Below are 22965 nucleotides of genomic sequence, written 5' to 3'. Positions count from 1 at the left end.
AGAGTTCCATGGTAAAGGAACAGGAGGCTAGCAACTGGAATATTGATATGGGACTGCTGCTGAAAAGAAAAGCTTCTCCTCCCCAGTTTGGTTTTCATCTGTCCACATACATAGCAAGATGCATGCAGAACTCAACTCTCACACTAGTCAAAAATGCCCTCTCATTTGCCTGAATAATTGCATTGTTTTATATTAAAAATTCTTAGAGATGCCTTCCTTATGTAATATGTTAAAAACTCACAAAATCAGCTTCAAGTTTTCCCATTTCTTGTTTGTAGCTTCTCATTCGACTGCTGTACATCCCTCGGCTTTGAGGTGGGATCTCTCGAACTTCAAGTTCCATCTGCTCAAGCTGACAAGTAAAAACAAAGAGGAGGTATTACAAATCAAAAGGTTAACTAAAGCAAGAACAAATTTGCCTAAGTTCAAGAAATACACCTAATTTCAAGAAATATTCCTTCTTTATAAGGAAAAACATTGCTTATTCTGCAATATACAAAAAAATTATCAATACCTTTGCGCAGCCTTAAGTCAAGAAACAAGTAACAACACTAGCGCTACTAACACTCAGAAGAAATTATTCAAGCCAAACATTTCTGGATTTCAATTACAACTGTGATGAATACATGCTATTACAAAAAAAAAAATTAATAAAACTGAGGATAATTCCTGCAAATGAGCATAGTTCAAAAAAAAGCCTACCTCAACCTAGCTGTGCAGTTTTGGAAACCATTGGCTGAAAAAGGTATTTTACATATATATATATATATTGTTATTATTTATATAAATTAAAGTTTTTATATATTTATAAATAAAGTTTTATTTATATAAACATATACATATGTTTAAAGTTTTATTTACCACAACTCTGTATGTTTAATAAACTAGTTCTTATGTTTAATAAATTAATTCTTTTTTTCTTTAAACATTACTAATCAGCAGAATTACATAACCTGAACTGGCTACCCAAATCTATGTCCCAAATCTATATGTAAGTTATTAAATAGACGTAAGTTAATTAAATAGCTGGGTTTATTGACAATCCTATTCAAGAACTTGTATACAGTCAAATGGATTAAAAAATTAGAGACATATTCTATCTTTCAGAAGCTTTTTTATTTACTCTTGCTGTGTAGAATTCCAAATGGCCTGAAATACAAGAATATGGCACCGGGGTAGAGCAAATCAAAAATCCTCAATGAGGGCTGCTAATTACCTGCCCACTGGCTCTTGGAGCCTGCTTTATATGGTGTTGTCTGTTCAGGAATTCTATTTTGAACAGCAGAGGAATCCCACTCCTGCCTTTTAAACTCTTTCTAATTTACTAAAAAAAGATAAAAGAATACCTCTCCTTGGTTGCTGTAGGCACCTGAAACAATATTTACTCACCTCCTACTGATCTTTGTTGAGCAATATGGCATAGGAGCAGAAATGCTTTTCAATTAGAGTCACAGGCTACTGGTTGCAGGTCTTCACAAGGGACTGCTAGAATTTATTCCTATGTAATCACTTGCTTACACTTTGAAATTTCATCCTCATATCATAAGAAAAGCATCTGAATTTAATCAATGGAATTGCCAGATACTCAAAAGTCATTTTGCCTGATCTACTCTGATTATACAAAATGATATTCAATAATAAACTATAAAGCAGACTTTAATTAAATAGTCACTGATGAATTGAAACACACAAAGCAATTTCTAATTCTACCCAGTTCTTTAGCTCAGGCTTAACTTTCCAAAGGGGTATTATAAATTAAACCAATAGCTGGAATTAATAGCTTATTTTTTATCAATTTCATCTTAATATATTTGATCTCAAATGTTCTATAAATATTTCTCTCATATATATATATGCATTTGTGTGTAAGGTTGGGAAATTTCAATGAAGTCTCATACTTGTCTATTATATAAAAACAAAAACATCTACCAATAAATCCAGAATTTGCACCAACAATGAGACAGTGGTCCATGAAATCAAAAATGTTCTTTCTAAAGAGTAAATATCAGAGAGTGTAATGTCCAAGGAACAACGATGAAGCATATTTAGGCTGACCAAGATTTACCAATGTTTTTTCAGCATCAGATTAGATGGATGCATTTTATGGCTGGGCTGAGAAATATCCATGAGATGGGCTGAGAAATTTCCATGAGAAACCATGCAGAAGATAGTGGTCCAAGCAAGTGTGAACCTAAACGCAACCTATTTTCATGCATCTCCATTTTCAGAACTCATGTTATTGAGTAAAATCGAATTTTTCATAAACAAGCAAATGATGTTTTTCATAAAAATGCAAAAGCAGAGCAGCCCTTCATATTTCCATCCAAAAATACAACGAAGTAGTGTGGCAGATATTGTTCACTCCAAAATAAGTGTCTCCCTCCCACAACAACTTCTCTATATGAATCTGCTCTGGACTCTGGAATCAGCAGCTAGCATTTTAAGAAACTTGTAAGCTTTACTATTTTACTCTGATTCTAAAGCCCTGGAACTAAAACAGAGATCTAAACTAAAAAACACAAGACAAGAATAACCCAGCATTTACAACACAACAATTTTGTGATCCATCCGTCAACGATAAAGGCAAATAACAGACAGAGAGTTTTGTTTTCCTAAAAGCAGAATTACACTCAAAAATTTACAATTCTTCTAGCACATGCTAGATTTTAAACTCAAAGAATTTCCCCAAAGTTAGCTCAAGAATCACCTTCCTTAAAAACCTGGTAAAAAATAACAATCAGATACTCCACATTGGATGTAGAACAACAGGATTTCTCTCCAAAGATTTCTTACTGCACAGCTCTTGCTTGAAAAGGAAGTCTGGGAGTCTGAAAGTCTTCATGTCAGTTCTGCACATACATCAAATCAATTACACCAGTGATTTTACCCAAACAAAGCAGACAGTGTTTTAAAACAATCACTGGTTAGTGAATACAAATAAATTATCTCTATAATAATATTTATAATACGTGAGAGTGATATTTCCTAGCCAAGTAGGAAATAAACCAAAATCAGCTAATCCCAGCTTTGACTATGAATGACAACGAAGCAAACCAGTGTATGAAAACTATCAGTGGCAAGGAATTAGGTTTATTTTGATTTTCTACTGTTAGCCTCTAGTTCAAAAGAGGATCTTCTTAATGAGTTCTGTTATTATCAGGTTTGTTCAAATTGATTTCTAAACCCAAGCCTTGACATTAATCACAAACATGTTGGGTCATTGCTTAAAGCCAATAATTGAATCTAAAGATACTAAAAAAAAGTGTGAAAGAAAAGCCAGTACATTAAATGAAGATCATCATTAGGATAAAAATACAGATACTGGAATTATTTTTTAATCTTGTAATAAGTACAAATTTAGATGATCTTTTTCTGATATAAGGAGAGAAGTAAGAAGTCATTAACTCAATTTCTGCTCCTTCCAATCTACTTGGAGTAGACAACCAGATTTGAATTACCACCCACACTGGAGCCTCTCTGTACTGCTCTGTCTTTTGCAACTTGTAGTGAAAATGAGCTGAAAAACATTTCTAGATTTCTACCTTTTGCAGCTGTTTGAATATGAAAGTGCCCAAAAGGCCTTATAATGTATCTTAAGAACATCCTCATGAGATGAGACAGTAATTTTTCCATGTTTCTCACTGGGAATATCAAATCAAAGAGGTTAGGTGCCTTGTCATCTTCACGAGGCAAAACTGCAGGAAGTCATCCCAAGATCCATTTTTACTGGATGCTATTCCAATGCTCTGGTCTACAAGATTAGTTCTATTTTTAAACCAAAAGCACCACATATGCCTACAAAGTCGAGAGATTTTTTTCTTCCTATGCCACTTCAAAAAATTAATTTTATTCTTTAGTTAGTAGCCAAACAATTGATTCAAGTTCTTTCCACTATAAGAAATTCTAGGGCAGAAAAGCGAAGTTCTTTCCCTATCCTAACATTCAGATTCCATTTCTGACATTAGATAAACTCAACCCATTTGTAAGTAATAAACAAAAGCAACTTCAGATAAGGAATTACTGGCCACATGGGAAAAAGACAATCTCAGCTGTCACCAACACCTTTGCTCAGTTACTCCACATCTACAAAACTTTACTCTTACACTCCTCCCAGACGGAAGACAGGACAGGGTGTAATGGGAACAAAATAAACAAAAGAAGAGTCACAATTGCTTAACACATGCTGCTCATCACATACTGGGTTTTTTTCTGTCAGTATGAACCACAAGCTAATGCTTGGTTAACACCTACACTCTTCTTGGATCGGTGACCCACACTGCCATGGTCTCCTTGTCTCACTTGCTAAAATGGAAAAGATCTGTTGCTCTACAATTGCTTTCTATTGCTGCTCTAATATTGCTCTCTATTCTGACAGATGAATTTCAGTAGGTGTTTGGGTCTTACAAGCCAAAAACAAAGTAATGGTGTGTAAATATTTAATTCCATTCCTAAAGTGAAAGACCTAATCTCCACAACTCTTAAGTCTGTAAGTTTTTATTGACTTATAGCAATAGTGTAAACCTTGCATCACTTAACACAGGATTAAAAAAAGATAGACTCTTCTTGTATTTTATATCCCCAACGAAGAACAATTTCAAGACTATTATTTCATTTTCTAATATATAATTGTTAAGTATTTTTACAGCATGGGTGTTAAATGTTACTATCAATGATCCTATTAACTTTTGTTAGGAATTTGCAGTTAACATATGAAAAGCCAGAACATACCAGTTCCCTCGCTTCTTCAAGCTGTTTCTCAACATTTGCAACCATCTGCTTCTTCTCATCTGAAACAGAATTGTGAAAATACCAATGTAATTGTGCTCTTACCATGAAAGAAAAATATACCATTTCAAAAGACTGTATGTGTCAGATAAAACAGACTTGAAATTTACTCTGTGTGACATCCTCACACATGGTGATAAGCACATTAGTAATTAAAAAAAAAAAAAAAAAAAGACTGGTGAATCCTTGAAGTCTTCTGCCCTGTTATGCAGCATTTGCTAGTTAGGAAAGCACTTACAGGGGCTTGAGCTCTAGGAATTATGCCTCAGCAGGCACTTGCTGGTGTGTACAAATGCATGAGAAGGCACATACATACACCAAATGGGAAAAAAAAAATTAAGAACAAAGGCTTAACATATTCATTTGAAAAATATGAGATGCAAAACCCAAGCATCCCAATTAAAATGAATTCAGGGTCTGAAGAAAAATTATGTTTCTATTCCCTTACTCCTATGCTGGGTCTAGAATAGTTTCTTTTGATTCAACGGATATAAAATGAACCGCCACAAGAACTACAAGAAAACCACTGTCTCCTAGTAGCAAAAAAAATGGAAATTGGTAATAAAATATGAAAAAAATTAAAAATTCAAGTAATTTTTAAGCTATACATAGCAATCACCATGTGCCAGGTTCCCCAGCAAGACTATATCCCAGCTAGAGAGACTGACTTTCGACCTGTCTCCAACCATCCATCCGCAGGAACAGAATCCAGTCTGGACTGAGATTCAGCGTCACATCATCACAGACATTCCAATTGCTTCACAACTTGGTTTGCTACAGCGTGAAAGGGGACTGAGAAATATTCAAACCCTGGATAATAAAATGTCCCCACACTGCTTCATTACTGTGGGTATTCAAGGGTTTCAATGCTACCATCACATCTTCCGGCCTTCAGACTCTAAATCCACCCATTGTGTCAATGAAGTTGACGATGAAACTCTGAACATACAGATTGTTTAAAACCAGGAGTATCATGAGACATCTGTACTGGTGGTTTGCCTGATGAAGCAGATGAAAAATTAATGTCACCAAAGTGTCTCCAGTCACAGCTCCCCAGGGGTCACGATGGATGAGTCTACATTGGAACAAGACTTAATCATGTATCTCTAAACTTTAGAGCTTTGTTTCTAAGTCTGAATCCCCTTGCTTCTCTTCCACATGATCTCTTTGTATCCTGGAACTGACATTAAAGACCAAAAGGAACTATCTGATGATCTCCTTCCATCCTCTGTATTCCACAAGCCACTGAATTTCATGAGGAGGCTTTAATAAAGGAACATAATTCAGCTTCTCACAGGCTGAAATGCCTATCCATCTATCTACTCATTCACCTGAAATACTCTACACTCTCATTCAAGGACACAGGAACATCACAATCTGTCCTTCCACAGTTATATATTCTGGAGCTCTGCCTGCAGAGAGGATCAGCCTTGGGACCATCTTTCCTGCAAATCTGGAATTCACACTGCCACGTCTGGTGGATTTTACCCCAGCAGAAGATGCAGGAAATATTTTCTGTGTAGCACTTCTGGTTTTCCGCAAGCAATGTCTTCCTTTAATTCCCAGGAGGTTCTCATGATGGCACCCAGGCCAAAAAATTAAACATTTTATCTTCCTAATGTAAAAAAACTAAAAGAAATCTGTCCCTTCCCACATCCATTTCTGTTCTCATATCCCAAAACACCTCTGTTCTTTCATTTGGAAGTTAGCAAGATGACAATGGACGAAAATAAAAACAATGGAAGGTATGAAACACACAACACCATTTTATTGAAGCTGAAATAAAATTTTAAAATATAGCAGCAGAAAATATATGTACTACACAGCGTTTTCAGTATTTCCCTAAGTTGTACTGGATCACAATTCTCATACACATTTAGTAACTTGAAATTTAGGGAAATAAATTTGGGGGGTTTTGGAAGGTATTTCATGCTGAGCAAATTCTGCTTGTACTTGTGATTCCAAGAACTACTCAGCACTCCACTGGCCAGTAAAATCTTACTGAGTCACAGAGGAATTTAACTACAGACCTTTTGTAGGGAAAACTCATTAGTACAGAAGGTCTGGCTAAAACTCCTCTAGAAAATTAGGAGGAGAGGGTATTCAAATGATTTCCAATGGTTTAGTTAATTAAATTTTAACCCAACTCCAGATTTTAACAGTGGCCCAGGTACATAATCACCCAGATGGTGCCCAGGACAACTGCCTTTGTTTTTCCTTCAAACACAGACATGGGAGCAGGCACATGGCAACATCCCGGCACTGCAGCTCTGGAGCAGGATCTTCACAGACTTCCAGGAGAGCAGCTAAACTTCTTGCAACGGCTGATCCTCTAGAGCACAAAATACCACATAATCATGGTTTCCAATGTATTTCTTTTCAGTTTTACTCTTACTTCAATGCTTAAGCCAAGGAAACAACTTATTCCACAGGCAGAATCCCTATAGGAAGGGGGGCACAATACTCACAGGATGACTTGCTCAGAGACTGAAAGTGAGATCCAAGGGAGTTCCTCTGGGTAAGAGAAGTTTGCCACTAATCAAGTAGATCAGGACAAACAAGTTACAGTCCAATTAAAGATGCTCATATTACTAACTGTATTAGCACACTGTGACTTACCAGTTTTCAACCTGCCTACTCAATCACTTCCTTAAATACACTTCCACAGGAAATGAAGAAAAAAAGTGGTTTATGACTTTTTGTTTGGATTGAGAACTCAAATCCTTTAGAGAAAATAAAAAACAATGATTCATCAAATATATCTAAATGTATTTTTTCCCTACATTGCTAGACAGAATAGTCCCAAACAAAATATTCCACATAGTTAGTATAATTTAAATGGTGAAATTGACAAAATATGCAGAAAGACTGGAAACAAAAGGGGGGTTTTCCTCTATGTTGGATTGTAAAGAAATCTGTTCTCTGTTTGTACACAAGGTTGTATCACTCACTTAAAAGAAACAAGCTTCACTACATTTTCCCCAGTTTCTTCAGCTTTGCCCTGGCGTTAGACACTTCCTTTGTTTCCCAAAATATAGCAGTTACAGAAAGGTGGGAATCTCTCTACAAGGTTGGAAAGATAACACAGCACTGGTTTGATCTCCAAGTCAACAAAGAGATTAAAAACCCTGCATCAAGACTGAGTAGTCCCACTGCTTCTTTTCATTAGTACATGCTGAGGAAGAGACTGAGTAACAAAGGGCTTCAGTTCACAGACCACTCGCAGATGTTGCTGTGCCCGCTCGGGTTACATGGTCACCACTGCCAGAAGTTACTGTCCAACAGAAGAGATAAATGGAACAATACATGCATTTTTCTCTTTGGGTTACAAAACTGGGTTCAAGAGGCATAACATAATGAGCCAGACCTGAAACTGAGGCAGTAAACTTCAATACAGGAGTACAACAGAAAATTAAAGGTGAGGCTTTCTTCAGCTAAACCTGTTAGCAACTGAAACGCGGCACTTTGATTGCCCAATAGAAAATTCAGGTACCAAGTATCAGAAGAATGGCAGCACTCCAGTCCAAAGCCACCACAACCCAGAGGATACTGTGCTGGGAATAGACTTAGGTATCATCATTTGTGCTGATAAAACTCTCTTTCATACCAAGCAATCAAAATTTATACGAATTTTTGGTCAAATCACAAGACAGATGTTTCTCTTAAACACCAAGAAGCATTAATAAAACACATCAGTCAATGATCTTCATTCTTCAAAAACCTGCAGCAGCATCACAGAAAATCTATTTAAAAGGCACTTCTCTATTTATAACTTTCTTTAATCCTCCAGGTGATGTCTGCCTCGACAACAGAAGACATTTCTTCCCCAGACGTTCTACTGTCCCTGCTGCTTATTGTTTCTGTGGTATCAGGGAGCCTTTGTTACATTTCTTGCTGAACTACTTATGCATTTGTGACAACAGGATTGTCTGCTGAGCCATCATCCTCCTAGAACACAAGACAGCATCGTGTCCTGACAACACAGAATGCAGGAATGTTGCAAAACAAATTAACCAGCATCTCTCCATTACAGCAGGTCCATCTTGGGCAGCAGAGGGAAAGAACCAGTCACTAGAGTTCAGGAGATCTCTCTTTATTATGCAGAGTGGCACAAGTCCTTACACCTTTCATCCTGCTTCTTCCAGCGGGGAGGAAGAAGGCCATCAGCAATCTCTCTCAAATCACTGCTGCTGAAAATTGTCACCTCACATTCCCCTCCCACCTCATAATCCTCTTTTTGAGGCTCTCCCAGCCATGGCCACAAGAACTAACTGGAACTTCTGGTGATGAAGAAGCAAAGATCTTGCAAATATTCCTATTAAGAAACAAGGGAAAAATGTGTATTTAAAATATTTCTGATAAAGTGTTCAGCATAATCAGAGATTTTTTTTTTTTTTTCAGGTGGTCAAATGCCTCTGTTAGCTAAGACTGAAGTTTGTTTTGAAGTCATGGAAAACGTTTTTCCTGATGAAAGTCAGAATAGCCCTAAAAACAGAAGCAATACCTAAGCCATAAATGTACAGTGCAAGAAGCAGCTATAATGCAAGCCAGTTCAAACCACCACCCCCAAATATAACATGGGGGAAAAAAAACCCCAAGAAACTTGTCTTGACTCCATTTAGCCCAGTACCACATTACTGCTCCTGCAAGGAACACGCACTCTGTCTCCTCTGAGAGGATGGCAAATTCTATTTAAAAAGTAACCTTCTAACGGTCTCATAAAAGAGTGATGATTTCAAAGCCTGCTGCTTCTAGGCTATGTCACTGTTTAAGCCAATACTCTTTAAACATCTTTTATTTAAGCTCCAAAATCTCCCTAAGTGAATAAGGGAGACTGATTCGAGGAGAGGATTATGGAAATGTACTACTATTATTCAGAATGTTCTTCCTACTATGAACAGACTCTGATGACTTCCAAAATCTATACAATTAGGAACTCAAATCTCTGTTCTTTACAATTAGGGAATTAAATCTCTCCTTTCCTATAAATCAGTCTAGCACTATTGATTTTCAGAGGATGAGCCACTGAGGATGAGCCATAGTGTATTTATGACATCTCCCTGTTCCTATCAGAGATCCTTAAATTTACTGTTCAAAAGTTAAGAAGCCTTTGTGAAGGATTCTTTGCATCTTCTCAGTAAATGGTTCTAGCGCCCATTTAGAGGTTAAATATAATTTCTGAGCATATTAAATGACACTCATTCTAAAATTCAACCACAGGAACTCTGATTCTCTCTCTTCTTAATTTTGTAATTTTCCATTACAAAACAGACAAATTTTTCCACCTCAGCTGCAGCTTCTGACTGAATTAACTCCTGTGTCCTTGCTGTTAAAATCAAGAGCAAAACATCTTTGTTAAGCCAAGGAAAAGGCATGGTTTCCTTTAACCATGGAACTCAATCCTATCTTTTCAGAAGACTTTCTAACTTGCTAAGATTAGAATTGGACATAACCTTCCAGAATCAATAAGATTTTTTTTATTCAAAATCCCCTGAGATCACACATTTTAGTTGACTACCTACCTCAAATCCTGTTTAGAGTCACTACTTTATCACTTCATGATGCATTTCCCACTCTAAAAGTAGGATGTTATTCTTTGGTCCTGGATGCACGATACCTTTTCCTTTAATCATACTGGAAAGTTTTTAGTATGTGTTTATTTCCTTCTTATACAGTATCCAGTCCTAAGGGTCCCAAACTTTGGGGTAATACGCATAAGAAGCAGAGGCAGAAGTATTAAATGAGCTGCAAACAGAAGAGGCAATAAGCTACAAGAGGAACAGATAGAAAAACACGAATGTCAGCTTCCCTCCATCTCACACTCGGGGCCCTGTATTGGGGCACTGATTCCTGTGTGCTGGAAGATTCAGCTGGACTGATGAACGAGCTTGTCATTTTCATCTTTGTACTCTTACAGACAGTATTGACTCTGCTGAAGGGAGGGATACATCATGAATTAGACCATGAACGCTGCAGGCTACTGACAAACACATTAAAGTAAATGAACACTGATTTCTTTGAACCTGCTCCTGCATGTGAGTCATCACAGTCAGTTACCCAAATCAAACGTATGAACAGTAGGCAGCAAAAACACTGATTCAGATTAGGTCATGCAAAAAATCTGTCTGTGCCACAGGAAGAAGACTTGATTTCTACTGGTGATGTTGCGGCATGATCACAATAAAGAGGATTCAGCAGCAATGCTGGTACGGGGAACATCCCCCACCAGCTCTGCTCAGCCCTTCAGGTGCACCGGTGTAACTTCGCGCGGCCCCAGAGCCGGGCAGAAGGGACGAGCTGATCCTTACAGGTGACCAAGGAACAAATATTCTGTCAGAGCATTTTCAACATCTCAAGAAACAACTCGCCGCTGGAACAGACGCGGGGCAGGGAGGTGACTGCGCTGCGTGAGGAGCGAGGAGACACATTCGGGCGAGGGAACGCTGAGACCTCACTAAAACCACGCCGGCACCTCCCGCCACCGCCCTGCGCGCCCATCGCTGGGAGCCGCAGCTCACACAGAGGAGCCGGCCGGGCCTGCGGAGCGAGGGCCGCGGGGGCGGAGAGCAGCCGCTCACCTCCTACCAGCTTCGGCACCTTCCCGATGCGGCCGGTGATCTCCGCCGTGAGCACGGCGAAGTCCTGCTCGTAGCTCTCGAAGTCGGAGGACATCGCGGCGATGGCGCTGCCGGGGCCGCCGCTCCGCACCGCGGCGCTTCCGCGTTCTGTCACCCCAAAACGCGTCCCCCACCCAGCCCCCGCCCACACGTTCCGCCGAAACCCAGGAGCTTTAACCGGCGCGGCCCGGCCCCGCTCGTCCGTCCAGACAACCCCTGGGCGGCCTTGGCGCGCGGATCGCGCTGCACCGCAGGCACCGAGGAGAGGCGGCGGCGACGGGTCACTCTCGCCCCGCAGCCCCTCACACCCCGCGGGGGGCGGGGAGGAACGCGGCTGCGGAGCTAGCGACGGGCCGCTGTTTCCCGGGGGCCCGTACAGCGAGCGGACCGCGGGCGGGCTATGGCAGAGCCGGCCCCGCTCCCGCCCCCGCTCCCTCCCCTCCCCTCCCTCTCCGCTCCCTTCCCTCCCTTCCTCTTCCCGCTCCCTTCCCTTCTCCCTTCCCGCCCTCGCCTTCGGCAGCCGGCGGGAGCCATGCACGGCGGCGGCGGGGCGGCGGTGGTGGGGCGGCGGTAGCGGCGATGGTGGGGCCGGGCGCGCTGCAGCGGGCGCGGCGCCTGTGCCACTGGGGCCCGGCGGTGGCGCTGGCCGTGGTGGCCGTGTGCTCCGCCACCGCCATGGCCGACGCCGCGCTCTGGTACTGGCCCCTGGACACGGCCGGGGGAAGCGTCAACTTCGTGATGCTGCTCAACTGGACCGTCATGATCCTCTACAACTACTTCAGCGCCATGTTTGTGGGCCCCGGGTACGTCCCGCTGGGGTGGACGCCGGTAAGCGCTGCCTTGCGACCGCCTCGTCCCGGGGCCTCGCGGGCGACCGGCGGGCAGCCCTGGGCCCGGGCCGGCCGCCACCGCGGTCAGGACAGTGGAAATCGCGTGTCTTTCGATGCCACCGCTTCTCCTCTGCCCCCCGAGAACGCTCCGCGCTCTCAGGCCATTTCTTCCTCCTTATCTTGTTTCGGAATCTTTGCTTTGCCTCTCCCCGCTTTGCTCCTGCCGCTTCCAGAGTTTCCAGTACAACCCAGTTTGCTCCCGATTCCGAAATGGGACAGATAGAAACTTTCTAACACAGTTTTGAGTATTAGAAGGCAGCACACTAGGCTCTTGAAATATCCTTCCTCTAATCGCGTGTGCCGAGCGTTGGGTAAACAGAGTTTTTATCGCCCATACTGATTACACATTCATTAGTTATCCCCGCTCGCTTAATATATCTATAGTGCTTTCCATAGTCACATTTCTTATCGGAAGTCCTTTTGTGGCCTTTTAGTCTCCTTTGGTGGACTTCAGTGGCCGGTGTTGTAATATTTCAGGTGGCCGTTCCTTGACCCCACCTCTTGAGTAGGCACAACACTGTTGATTTCCATGACTCTGCTCTGTCAGCCTTGCGGAGCTGAGCCGGCTTCCTGCTTGCCTAAGTTACATCCCTTAACAACTTCTCCAAGGCTCTGTTCTGTTCTGCTGCCCTTCTCCATCCCCTCCCTGTACTAGCAGGGGTCTGGTAATGCTTGGCTGGCAGCGGTTGCTGTGTTTTATTGGGGCTTCTCAAAGCAAAGCAGCAGGAAACAAGCAGTGGTAGGTGGTAATGAGAACCTCAAGGTTATCTGCGTGCTCCTGCAGGCACCTGTTTTGGAAGTTTTGCTTCTAGCAGTAACAATTAGAAGTAATTAATTTAGAAAATTTTATTTTATGCGAGGCAGAAAATTACATGGTTACCTTCTGCTTAATAGAGTACGAGATGGAAATTTGCATTTCCTGTGCTTTAGTAATTTCTTGAAAGAGTTGTAGTCAAGAAATGATAGGAGTTCAGTATCTCAAGGCACCTGCCCAGAGTTTTGTATTCCAGTGGCGTGATACAAAGTTTAGAGCTGGTCACCTTTCTAATTGTGGAATATTACTCAAGACACAGTCTAGGCAGAAGAGGATCCTGATAATCATCTTAGCAGGACAACTGGGTACTCCACTTCCTGAGTGGAAGATTTTGGCTTCTCCTTGCTGTCTACAAATGTCTCTGTCTCTCCTCTTTCTGTTGGTGGGGTGTGTGTGTGTAAAAGATTGTAAGAGAGTTGAACATTAGTGTTTACCAATGCTGCATCTTAGTAGTAAGCTTAGAGTGGTTTATGGTGTAAAATGGAGAGAAAATGTGCACAGAATTGTTGTTTTTTTGTTAGAATGGTCACATGCTGACTTTTACTCTCAGAACTTCACTATGAAACCCTGCTTGTACAGTTGCTCTTCCTGACAGAGGAACTTGTTTATTTCTTTTAGCAACCAGCTAAACCACTTTATTTATTTTAACAACCGCTTTCAACAGTGGGAGATGTCTGTGTTGATAGCCAAGAGATTAGCTAGGAGATTATTCTATTTTGTTTTTTCCTCTCCTTGATGCCTGCCATTAAATAGGGTTGGACTGTGAAGCACACCCTGTCAGAGGAAATCAAAGGTGCTTAGGTTAGGAAAATGTCAAGATAAACATTGCCAGTGGAGTTGTGTGTATATCTAACACTTCTATTCTTCTGTTTAAAGGAAAAATCTCAGGATTGCATGTATCTCCAATACTGTAAAGTGTGTCAGTCTTACAAGGCACCTCGTTCACACCACTGTCGAAAGTGTAACAGGTACTGTTTCTCTTTAAAATTGTTCAAAGTCCATATTAGAGCAGCTTCAAATCTAATGATGGGCTATTACCATAATCTGTGCTTCCAGCTTGAATTGTGCTTCTTTAAAAAGGTTCCATATGAGCACTACAGCCCTTTCATGTATTTCTATTTTCTAGTTGTATGGTATCTATACAGTTTTGCTGTGTTTTAGTTTAAAAATGGACTTTCTTTAACATTTGCTTTATAGTTTGAAATAAGTTTCTCTTAAGAACTTCTTGACGGCACTAACAAAACAATGCAGGCCTGCTTCAGGGATGTGAGTCTGTATAAATACCTAAAAATCATCTGAAATTCCTTTTAAAAATTCTGAGTCCAAACATTGACCTGCTTAGAGAGTAGAGATACCTATTCTGTCATTTTTCCAAATGGGAATTAAATGTTGATTCAAGTGGAAATTTTGGACTGTTTTTTTACTCTTCACCAAAGCAGGTTTTTGAGGGGAGCTGGCATGATGAGTGAAATAATAAACTTTTGGGTCAACTGAAGAACTTTGCACCTTATTATTTTCCAACACACTTGTTCTGATACAAAGGATACTTTATTATAAATAGCTGTCACTAGAATTTAGTGCATCTTGAAAAAATCAAGGCACTTCAGCTGTCTGCAGTCCAGGCAGGTCATCCTATGAAGGGCTCTGAAGAGAATGTCGTGGAAGGATATTGCAACATACGTGTTCATTTGTTGTTTCTATAAACCCAAGACGTGCAGTCAGTGTTTTTTTAGGAAACAGAATCTGAAACCCCAGGGCAGTGCTGTAATTTGACTACATCATCTCCAGATTTAAAATTAACGACCTTGGGTGACAGTCTTTACACTGAGGACTGATCACCTAGGTGGTCAGGTAGACTTCTACACCTGTCAGAGTAATTTGGAATTTGATCAGATCTTTAATCAGGTGGGATTTTTTTGCATCTGTAAGCTACATCAAAATAACCAGCTTTATATTGAATACAAGAGTGTCTCTAGGGTGTTTACACTTGTTAAAGGTATTTTGAAAAGGATTTTCAATGGTCAATACATAACAATTGAGAAAGCTTTCAAAGGGTTTATCACTGAAAAGAAAGAGTCACTGTCACACCTCTGTCTTTATCTCTTTCTTTAAATACTTTTTCTACAAGTAGTTCACAGGAAATTTGATATTTCCTTTATTTTCCTGGTATTCTGATTTTAAAAACTGGCATTAACAGTAGTGCTTAATTATTGTGATCACGGTTCTTACAAGTCCCATTCTATGGCTCTGTATCCAGGCTCTGTACTATGGTGTTTATTAGCAGCTAGATAGTTTGAGTAAAGGGGAGAACCTGGAAGCATTTTTGTTTGATTTTTAAAATTCTACAACATGGAAATGAAATTCTGGATAGCAACTACTTTCGAAAAAGAAACTACTGTGTTCCTCTGTCAGAAGTTGGTGGGTTTAAATGAAAGAATGGAGGTTGAGAAGTAGGAGTTCATCCATCCTTTGAGTTTTTTGAGAAGCATCATATGTGTCCTTTATATTAATCAATATTTATTATTCACAGATGTGTGATGAAGATGGATCACCACTGTCCTTGGATCAACAACTGTTGTGGATACCAGAATCATGCATCTTTCACTCTGTTTCTCCTCTTAGCTCCACTGGGATGCATTCACGCTTCTTTCATATTTATTATGACAATGTACACTCAGCTTTACAACAGAGTAAGAAAACATAACTAAATGCTTAAAATACTGTTTAAGTCAGGTGCATAATTTATCTCTGGAAGTACAAGAGAATCTGGTTTTCTGAGAAGAAGCACGTGGAATTCCTTGTTATTCTTTCCACATGCACTCCTAGTTCTGCTGTGTACCTATAAGATGCATGTATGTGACTGGAGGAGGATTCAGAGAAAGTTGTTTCTATTTTAATTTCTTTTTTTTTTTTTTCTTTTTTCTCTGTTGCTTCTCATGATCACAAGGAGTTTCCCATTGCTTTACACTGGAGACAGATTCTGAGTAGCACTTTATATAGAGGCAGACAGGCTGTGTTTTGGCTGGCACAAAAACCAGCATAAGTTAGATCCTATTTATTTTCTTTTACTGGCCACTTTTTTAGAGTTATGTCTATTTCTTGAAGGAAAAAAAAGTACATTATTTTTGGGACTAAAAATAAATTTGCTAGCTGTGGGGTTTTTAACTGGAAAACTTCAACAGTGAGCAAAGCTTGTTCTGGAATACATCCCTTATCACAGATCCACAGCTAAGATAAGTTTTGATTTCAGCCTTTGTAGTTGCAGTGAAGAGCTTGATAACATCAGCTGAGTAACAGATGAAGTTGTCTTTGTAGCAGTTGTATTTGCAGGGTGATAATGTTGAGAATTCTGTCTGCAAAGCTTTCAGAGAAAAATCTGCAGCACTTTCATGGAAAATGGGGACACTTCTATGCAAACATTGTCCATCTGACACTGATGAATAAGTTTTTGGTAACATACCTAAGTCTAGATTTTTTTGCTGATTTTTGGGCCTGTGGAGCTTGCAAGATTGTGATTGTGGTTTCATTTTCCATCTAGCAACAAACTTCTGGAGATAAAAGAAAAGTCTTTTAGTTTGTTTTTTTTCTTAGTTACTCTGCTTGCATTATAAACCTGTCAGATACTGGACACTTAACTTTCAGAGCCAGATTTCTTACGGATAACTTGCTTTGGTTCAGCAGTTGGAAAGTGCTAGAGCTGAATGAAATTCTTTTCTTTGCAGATATCTTTTGGGTGGAGTTCTGTGAAGATTGACATGAGTGCAGCCAAAAGAGACCCTCGTCCCATTATTCCCTTTGGACTCTCTGCATTTGCTGCATCTTTATTTGCCTTAGGACTGGCACTAGGAACAACTATTGCTGTTGGTATGCTGTTTATTATCCAGGTGAGTCTGTGGCTCTGTTGCAGAGAAGTTAAAAGCTGTAAGTTTTGCGTGCTTGTGGAGCAGAAACAAAATTCAGGATTGAGTTAAGAACAGTTGTTCAGAGCTTACGTTGTTTTATAACATTTCCAGGGATTTATGGAGCTTTGTCCCAGTTTTTCTGTTACAACAGTTTGGGATTTTTTTCATTATTTTTCATGGGAGGACTTAAATGTGAAAATCTAATGAACTAAGAAAACATGAGACAGATATTATAAACTCCCTGAGAAAGTCAAAATACTCGCCCTGTCTCTGCAAATAGGCATAAATATGCCTGATATATTTCTTAAAATGCTTGAGATCTTTGGAAGGAAACAAAAAGAAACGTTTTAAGCATAAAGTGCAATACTGTGTGATACTGTCTTAAGTGTGTAATTCTAGAGCGTATATCTCTGATGAGGGGTAGCTTCTAACAAATGTTTCAGTTAAGTCTATAAAAGTTGCTTTGTTCTTTAAAACAAATTTAGTTTGTTTAATGAAGATTTCTTTGTATAGCTGATGTATTCCTGCAGAAAATAAGTCCTAATTTCATATAACACTTTTATTTCAGATGAAAGTAATTTTGACAAATAAAACTTCAATCGAATCCTGGATTGAAGAAAAGGTATGCTTTTATTACAGTACTCTTGTACTGTTACAAAGTCTGTTTTCCATATTTATAATTTTTTTTGTTTCACCTCTGGGTCAAAACTAAAGATGTTTTTTCAATTCACCTCTGACCTAACACCTACAATAAGCATTTCCCTTACCATCGCTTGAAATTCACTGAAAGAAATGAGAAATTATTTAAATGCATAGATTTTTCTTTTGTTTTGAAGGAGTTTGTTGAACACAGAATAATATTTGCTTTGAAAAGACTTTGTTTATCTACTTAAAATATGTGGGTATTTTCATCTGAAACTTGAGCTTCATCATTACACTGCCTGTACCTTTAATTGTCCACCTCACTGACCCATTCAAAGTTTTCTCCATTTCTTACTTTGGATTGTAAGGGAGGATTTTCCTTGATTTAAAAGAAGTACTAGAAAATGCCTAGTCTTCTGTCTTCTAAATTTCTTTTGGATTTCCTTATCTTTGGAGATGTTTTCACAAGATTTTTCAGGAGAAATATAGTCAAGCAATAGAAGCTAAGCTTAGAGGAAGCAAAACTGACTCAGTATTTGGAAATTAGTTTGGTTCTACCTGGGTTTTTTGTGTAAGTCCACAAACATTTCATTAATGTCTTGTCTTTTATTTTGTGTGCCAAATTAGCCTGAGAATCTTGACTGGGTATAAGTACTTTTAAGTATTGTAATGTCAACTCTTTTCACGGGATATGGCTGGATCCAAGTCCTGTTAGACCTTTGAATAATGGGATAATGGAACATAAGTGAAAGAAATCACTGTTATCACTATATTGTAGAATTGGTAATAATATGTTGAAATTTACTGTAAAACACAGGCTGCTAATATGTTCCTTTTGAAAGCTGAGCATGGACTGTAATACATAAATTATTCTGTGGCTGCTCCACTAGATGTCATCAGAACTGTGAGAGTGTAAAGCTCGTGACTATGGAATGTGAGTGATTCATATCATGCCTGTGTGTGCATTCTTAGAGGGGGAATTGGCACTTCCAATGTTGAGTCATGTTTGTGATCATTAATCAAAGGATTCTGAGCTGTGGAAGCTGAGAATGTGACTGAGAAATGATCAGGCATTGGTCCCTAAATAAAGCAGTAAAGTAAGATTGGAGCGTGGAGGGAATTACCAGTGTAGTCAGTGGACTCTGTTGTTAAAGAGTAAATGGAGGGGGGTGACAGGGATGGGGACACCCAAATCAGACACCCTCCTGAATACTGTGTTTGGTTTAAGTAGTTTTTAAAGCCTGGGTTGATACAGCAGGAGTTCACTGCTCTTGCCTGAAAATATTTGCCTTTAGGGTCCCATGGACCAGTACTGGGCTTATGACCCAGCCTTCTTAATATTTGCTGCTTGACTGGAATTTGTAGGGCGGTTTTATGTACTGCCTTTCTTAATCATTTTCTAGGCCAAAGACAGAATCCAGTACTACCAAACGGGTGAGACCTTTATCTTTCCCTATGATATGGGAAGTAAATGGAAGAACTTCAGGCAAGTGTTCACATGGTCTGGGATTCCTGAGGGAGATGGCCTGGACTGGCCAGTTAGAGATGGATGTCACCAGTACAGTCTGACGGTAACTGATCTTCAGTTGTGTCTCAAGTGGATTCTCCCCACTATCCAATTATTGCTTTCCTTTGCAATAATAGACCAGCTTTATTAATTACTAAAATAGATGGGCTTGAAATACATGTGCAGAAGTTCTATTAAATGTTCTCCCATTTTTGATGCCCTGGAAAATTACACTTCTGTGAGTGCTTCAAACTGCTTTCCTGTGTTTGTTGAATTATTTCAATACCTGGCTTCATTTTGTGTTGAATGCTGCCTAAATTTCTATTTATAATCATTTCTAGATAGAGCAACTGAAACAGAAAGCAGACAAGCGAGTAAGAAGTGTAAGTATTTGTGAAGTTTGGTCTAAAATTACTTTGAAATAGCAGGATAAATAAGTGTAATTAATCAACACAAACAACGTATAGCAATCTGTGCTTAATCAATCTGGGCATTTAGCCTTTGCATTTGCTTCATAGTTTCCAGATGGGAAGAAACATAATGATTAAGAGGACTGTGCTTCATTGTTAAGCAGTAATTTAGAATTTAGAGTCCCTTGGACAGCCACTGTCATTTTGTTTAAATCTGTGATGTGCTTGAATTGATTTTTTTAGTGTGAAACTTATCGGTAAGGCCTCCAAATAACAAATTGCTGTGTTCTGTTCCAATCTGTAGGTGCGGTATCGAGCCACAGAAGATTACAGTGGTGTCTGCTGCCCTGTGACTAAAGGTGTTAAAACATTCTTCACAACACCATGCACTGAAGAGCCTAGAATTGCACTGAGTAAAGGGGATCTGATTTTAGCCACCAGAGGCTTAAAGTTAGTGGCTCCACACTTTTGTATTTGGTTAAAAGAAATACTGAGTTGAGTTTTGGCATCTAATTACCTGTTATGCTTCGTTCCCCAGACACTGGATGTATGGTGAGAAGATTCTCATCTCTGCTGCTGATGGTATGGAGCCGTTAATTTCACTTATTCACATGTATTAATTTCACAATTGAAAATTGCAGATCAGTTTTATAGCTATCTAGAAATGTGGCCAGTATTTTATGTTCACTTCTCAAAACATAGAATGATAATGTTACTGACACTAGCCTCTCTCCACTCTCTGTTTTTATTCTTTACATCTAATACACTTCCCTGTTTTGATAAATATTAAATGACTCTGTCAGACTGGCAGAACACTCATTTAGTACTTTATTGAAAGTTGAGTGGGAAGGGGGCACTTCATATTCTAAGAAAAAGTTAAGACTTTCAGAGACTTATAAAGAGGTTAAGGATGATTAATTTTTTTGATATTTAAATGGTGGTCTGTCTTAAACACATCCAGGCTTCCTACCTACCCACCCTGTATAAATATAGAGATAAATCTTTGGTTTGGAATAATTTCTAGAGACTTTAGTATACATTTATAAAACTAACTGTGGGTGTTCATGATATTAAAGACACCTGGTGATCTGCAGACGGTCAGCATCACAGCCACCTGCATTGAAGCTTTCACATTTTTCACTTCAGAACTCTTGCTTTGGGCTGAACTAAAATTTTACCTGCCAGATCCAACCTGTGTGTTGGATTCTGTTGTTTCTTACACACAATTGTTAATTCATTGCATGTTCATTTCATATTTGCACAAGTGAGGCTGCCAGCAGTCACTGCACTGGAAGAGTCCATGCTTTTCATGGGAGGTCTGAAACCTTCATGGGCTGGAAGTGCCCTGGCAGCTCACTCCAATAAATTCCTTCAAACATCAGATACAAATGAACATGGCAATAGTTGGTATGGCATTGCTGATTGTGAAGATTAGCAGGACATATCTCCTCTGTTGAATGTTGGGCTTTTCAAATCAGCTAAAATGTGGTGTGGATGGAGAACTTGGGGAACACTGAGAGGCTGGATCAGACTAGACTTCAAAAATAGGATTTTTGTTAGGAATGTATAGCAAAATGCTATAAATAAGCAGGGATAAAAAGTTGCACTACACAAAGATGCCAAAATGAATGATTAAGTAGCAATTCTGCTGTGGAAAAAAGACTCAATGATGATCTTAAGATGAGTCAACACTTTCAGGAAAGAAAAAGCATACAGCTTCCCAGATGCTGAAGTAAACCTTCCATCCTCCTCAGCATTGGCAGACTCAGCTGAAATACTCCTACAAGTACAAGCAGTTACTGCATCTCAAGAAAGAGGAAGATAACTGTAAAGGGTTGAGAGGAAATCAAAGAAAAATGAGAATAATTGGAATAATAGAAAACATGACTTACAAGGAAAAGCCAAAAGAATTGGGATGTTTATCTGGAGAGTAGGAAATGAGAGGCAAGCCAGGGTATGTACAAATAGTCATCATTAGTGTGAAAGTCTGGTAGACAAGTTGGTTATCTGCTTCCTGTGCCCCTGGTGTGTAGAAAAAGGAGTTATAAACCTGATTTATAGACAGAAAGATTCAGATAGGGCATGAAGATGAATTTTCTCAAGGAAGGTGGAGCACTGCAAAGCTTTGGAGATGTCTGAAAACATTTTAGGTAGTTGGAGAAAGTCCGTGCATCCCCAGGCAATGATGTTAGAAATGACTTAGATGTTCTGTTTTGTAGAAGAAAATAACTTAGGTAAGTGCTTGATGTCTCTTCCAATCTTGTGTTTTTCCTCACTAGTGGGCCATGTTTTGTTCTAAGTTAATGCAACTTTTCATGTCTTAAGGTGGAATAAGAGAACGAGGCTGGTTCCCTAGGAAGTGTGTGGAAAAATACCAGTATGACTCTGAAACGGATCAACCAGTGGATGGAGAGAAGAAGAGCAAATAGCCTTCTAATTTTTTTAATTATGAAATGGAATTTTTACTTCAGACCACAATCCTTTACTTGAAATTTTCTGTATATTACTTCAGACTTATGCAATTAATGTGTTAGGATGAGGTTTTCTTTTTCTCACAGCTGAAGGGTTTGTATATGCCTGTGCCATGGTTTGCATATTTTTTTAAACAATAAATAATCAAAGAAGCCATTCAGTGGATTGCCTTCAAGATGCATCTTTTTCATCACAAGTCAGGATTGTTTTTTTCTGTTTAAATTGCATTCTGAGCGTTAAGATTTTAGGTTTTTTTTCCTCAGCCGCATCTGATTGTTGTGCGTGCTGCTTATCTTTTGTATTTCTCTGAAGCTGCCCCTGAAAATAAACACCTGATTCAAATTCCAGACAAAGTTTGTTACCTGTGACTTTTAATGATGTGAATTGTCCACCTCAAATAAATGATACATTCATATTCACTTATGGGTTCCATTGTTCTTAGACCTAGAAGAACTAGTTTATAGGCATGGGAATATGAACTGTCTGGGAAGTAAAGATTTAACCTTGTAAGTTGCTTTTCAAGGGTAAAAGGCTTCAGTTGTTGCAGTAGGAATATTTAGTGCTTTTAGTGGCAAAAATTACATCCTGTTCCTCTGAAATCTAAGCCAGTACCCAGGAGATCTTGATCCATTTTAGAGTGAAAGGAAGCAGTATCCAAGAATAAAAATTTTTGTGAGTCTAGTTGCTACTAATGATTAACAGCCTTCTCAAAGCATTTTCATTTAGCATCTAGTATGGATTATTAGGAGGAGGACCATAAACTGGAGTAACTTGTACCAGCTTAAGGCTTTTTAAATGTCTCCAAAATGCAGCAGGTGCTTTTGTTCTCTCATAGTGTAGAGTTACATGTCAGCCAGGTTGAGAGGTTTTGAAAATCAGTTCATGTGTTAGAAGTGGTGCACAGGAGACCAATATAAGATCAATTT

General features: G+C 39.3%; 2 protein-coding genes across 7 annotated transcripts in view; one reads left to right on the top strand and one right to left on the bottom strand.

The window, feature by feature from the left end:
- VTI1A (vesicle transport through interaction with t-SNAREs 1A) overlaps window positions 1-11506 on the bottom strand; it is a 257176-nt gene extending 245670 nt beyond the window's left edge. For 4 of the 6 annotated variants that reach the window (XM_040070816.2, XM_040070817.2, XM_040070815.2 and 1 more), the window contains exons 1-3: window positions 11364-11501; window positions 4729-4787; window positions 242-352 (exon numbers count right to left, since the gene is read on the bottom strand). In XM_040070816.2, the coding sequence (XP_039926750.1) occupies window positions 242-352; window positions 4729-4787; window positions 11364-11457 (264 nt within the window). In that variant the 5' untranslated portion in view covers window positions 11458-11501. Of the gene's footprint in view, window positions 1-241; window positions 353-4728; window positions 4788-11363 lie in introns of all 6 variants that reach the window. The other 2 variants (XM_040070812.2, XM_040070814.2) reach the window with 1 other exon arrangement.
- Window positions 11507-11869: 363 nt separating this feature from the next.
- On the top strand, window positions 11870-22458 carry ZDHHC6 (zinc finger DHHC-type palmitoyltransferase 6). Its single transcript, XM_040071540.2, has 10 exons — window positions 11870-12230; window positions 13983-14074; window positions 15637-15796; window positions 16829-16990; window positions 17577-17630; window positions 19054-19221; window positions 19499-19540; window positions 19872-20017; window positions 20106-20149; window positions 21893-22458. The coding sequence occupies exons 1-10, from the start codon at window positions 11982-11984 to the stop codon at window positions 21994-21996; spliced, it is 1221 nt and encodes a 406-aa protein (XP_039927474.1). The 5' UTR covers window positions 11870-11981; the 3' UTR covers window positions 21997-22458.
- Window positions 22459-22965: the final 507 nt, after the last annotated feature.

Source organism: Hirundo rustica, chromosome 8 (assembly GCF_015227805.2).
Source record: "Hirundo rustica isolate bHirRus1 chromosome 8, bHirRus1.pri.v3, whole genome shotgun sequence".
In the NCBI taxonomy this organism is placed as follows: domain Eukaryota; kingdom Metazoa; phylum Chordata; class Aves; order Passeriformes; family Hirundinidae; genus Hirundo; species Hirundo rustica.
Note: the sequence above shows the minus strand (reverse complement) of the source record. Positions and strands in the feature narration are given on the sequence as shown.

Excerpts from the sequence above, each read along its gene's own strand:
- ZDHHC6 (XM_040071540.2), top strand. The coding sequence starts at position 11,982 with ATGGTGGGGCCGGGCGCGCTGCAGCGGGCGCGGCGCCTGTGCCACTGG. Across the intron at positions 20,018-20,105 it reads TTAGCCACCAGAGGCTTAAA|ACACTGGATGTATGGTGAGA; the intron begins GTTAGTGGCTCC and ends TTCGTTCCCCAG. Across the intron at positions 20,150-21,892 it reads TCTCATCTCTGCTGCTGATG|GTGGAATAAGAGAACGAGGC; the intron begins GTATGGAGCCGT and ends TCATGTCTTAAG.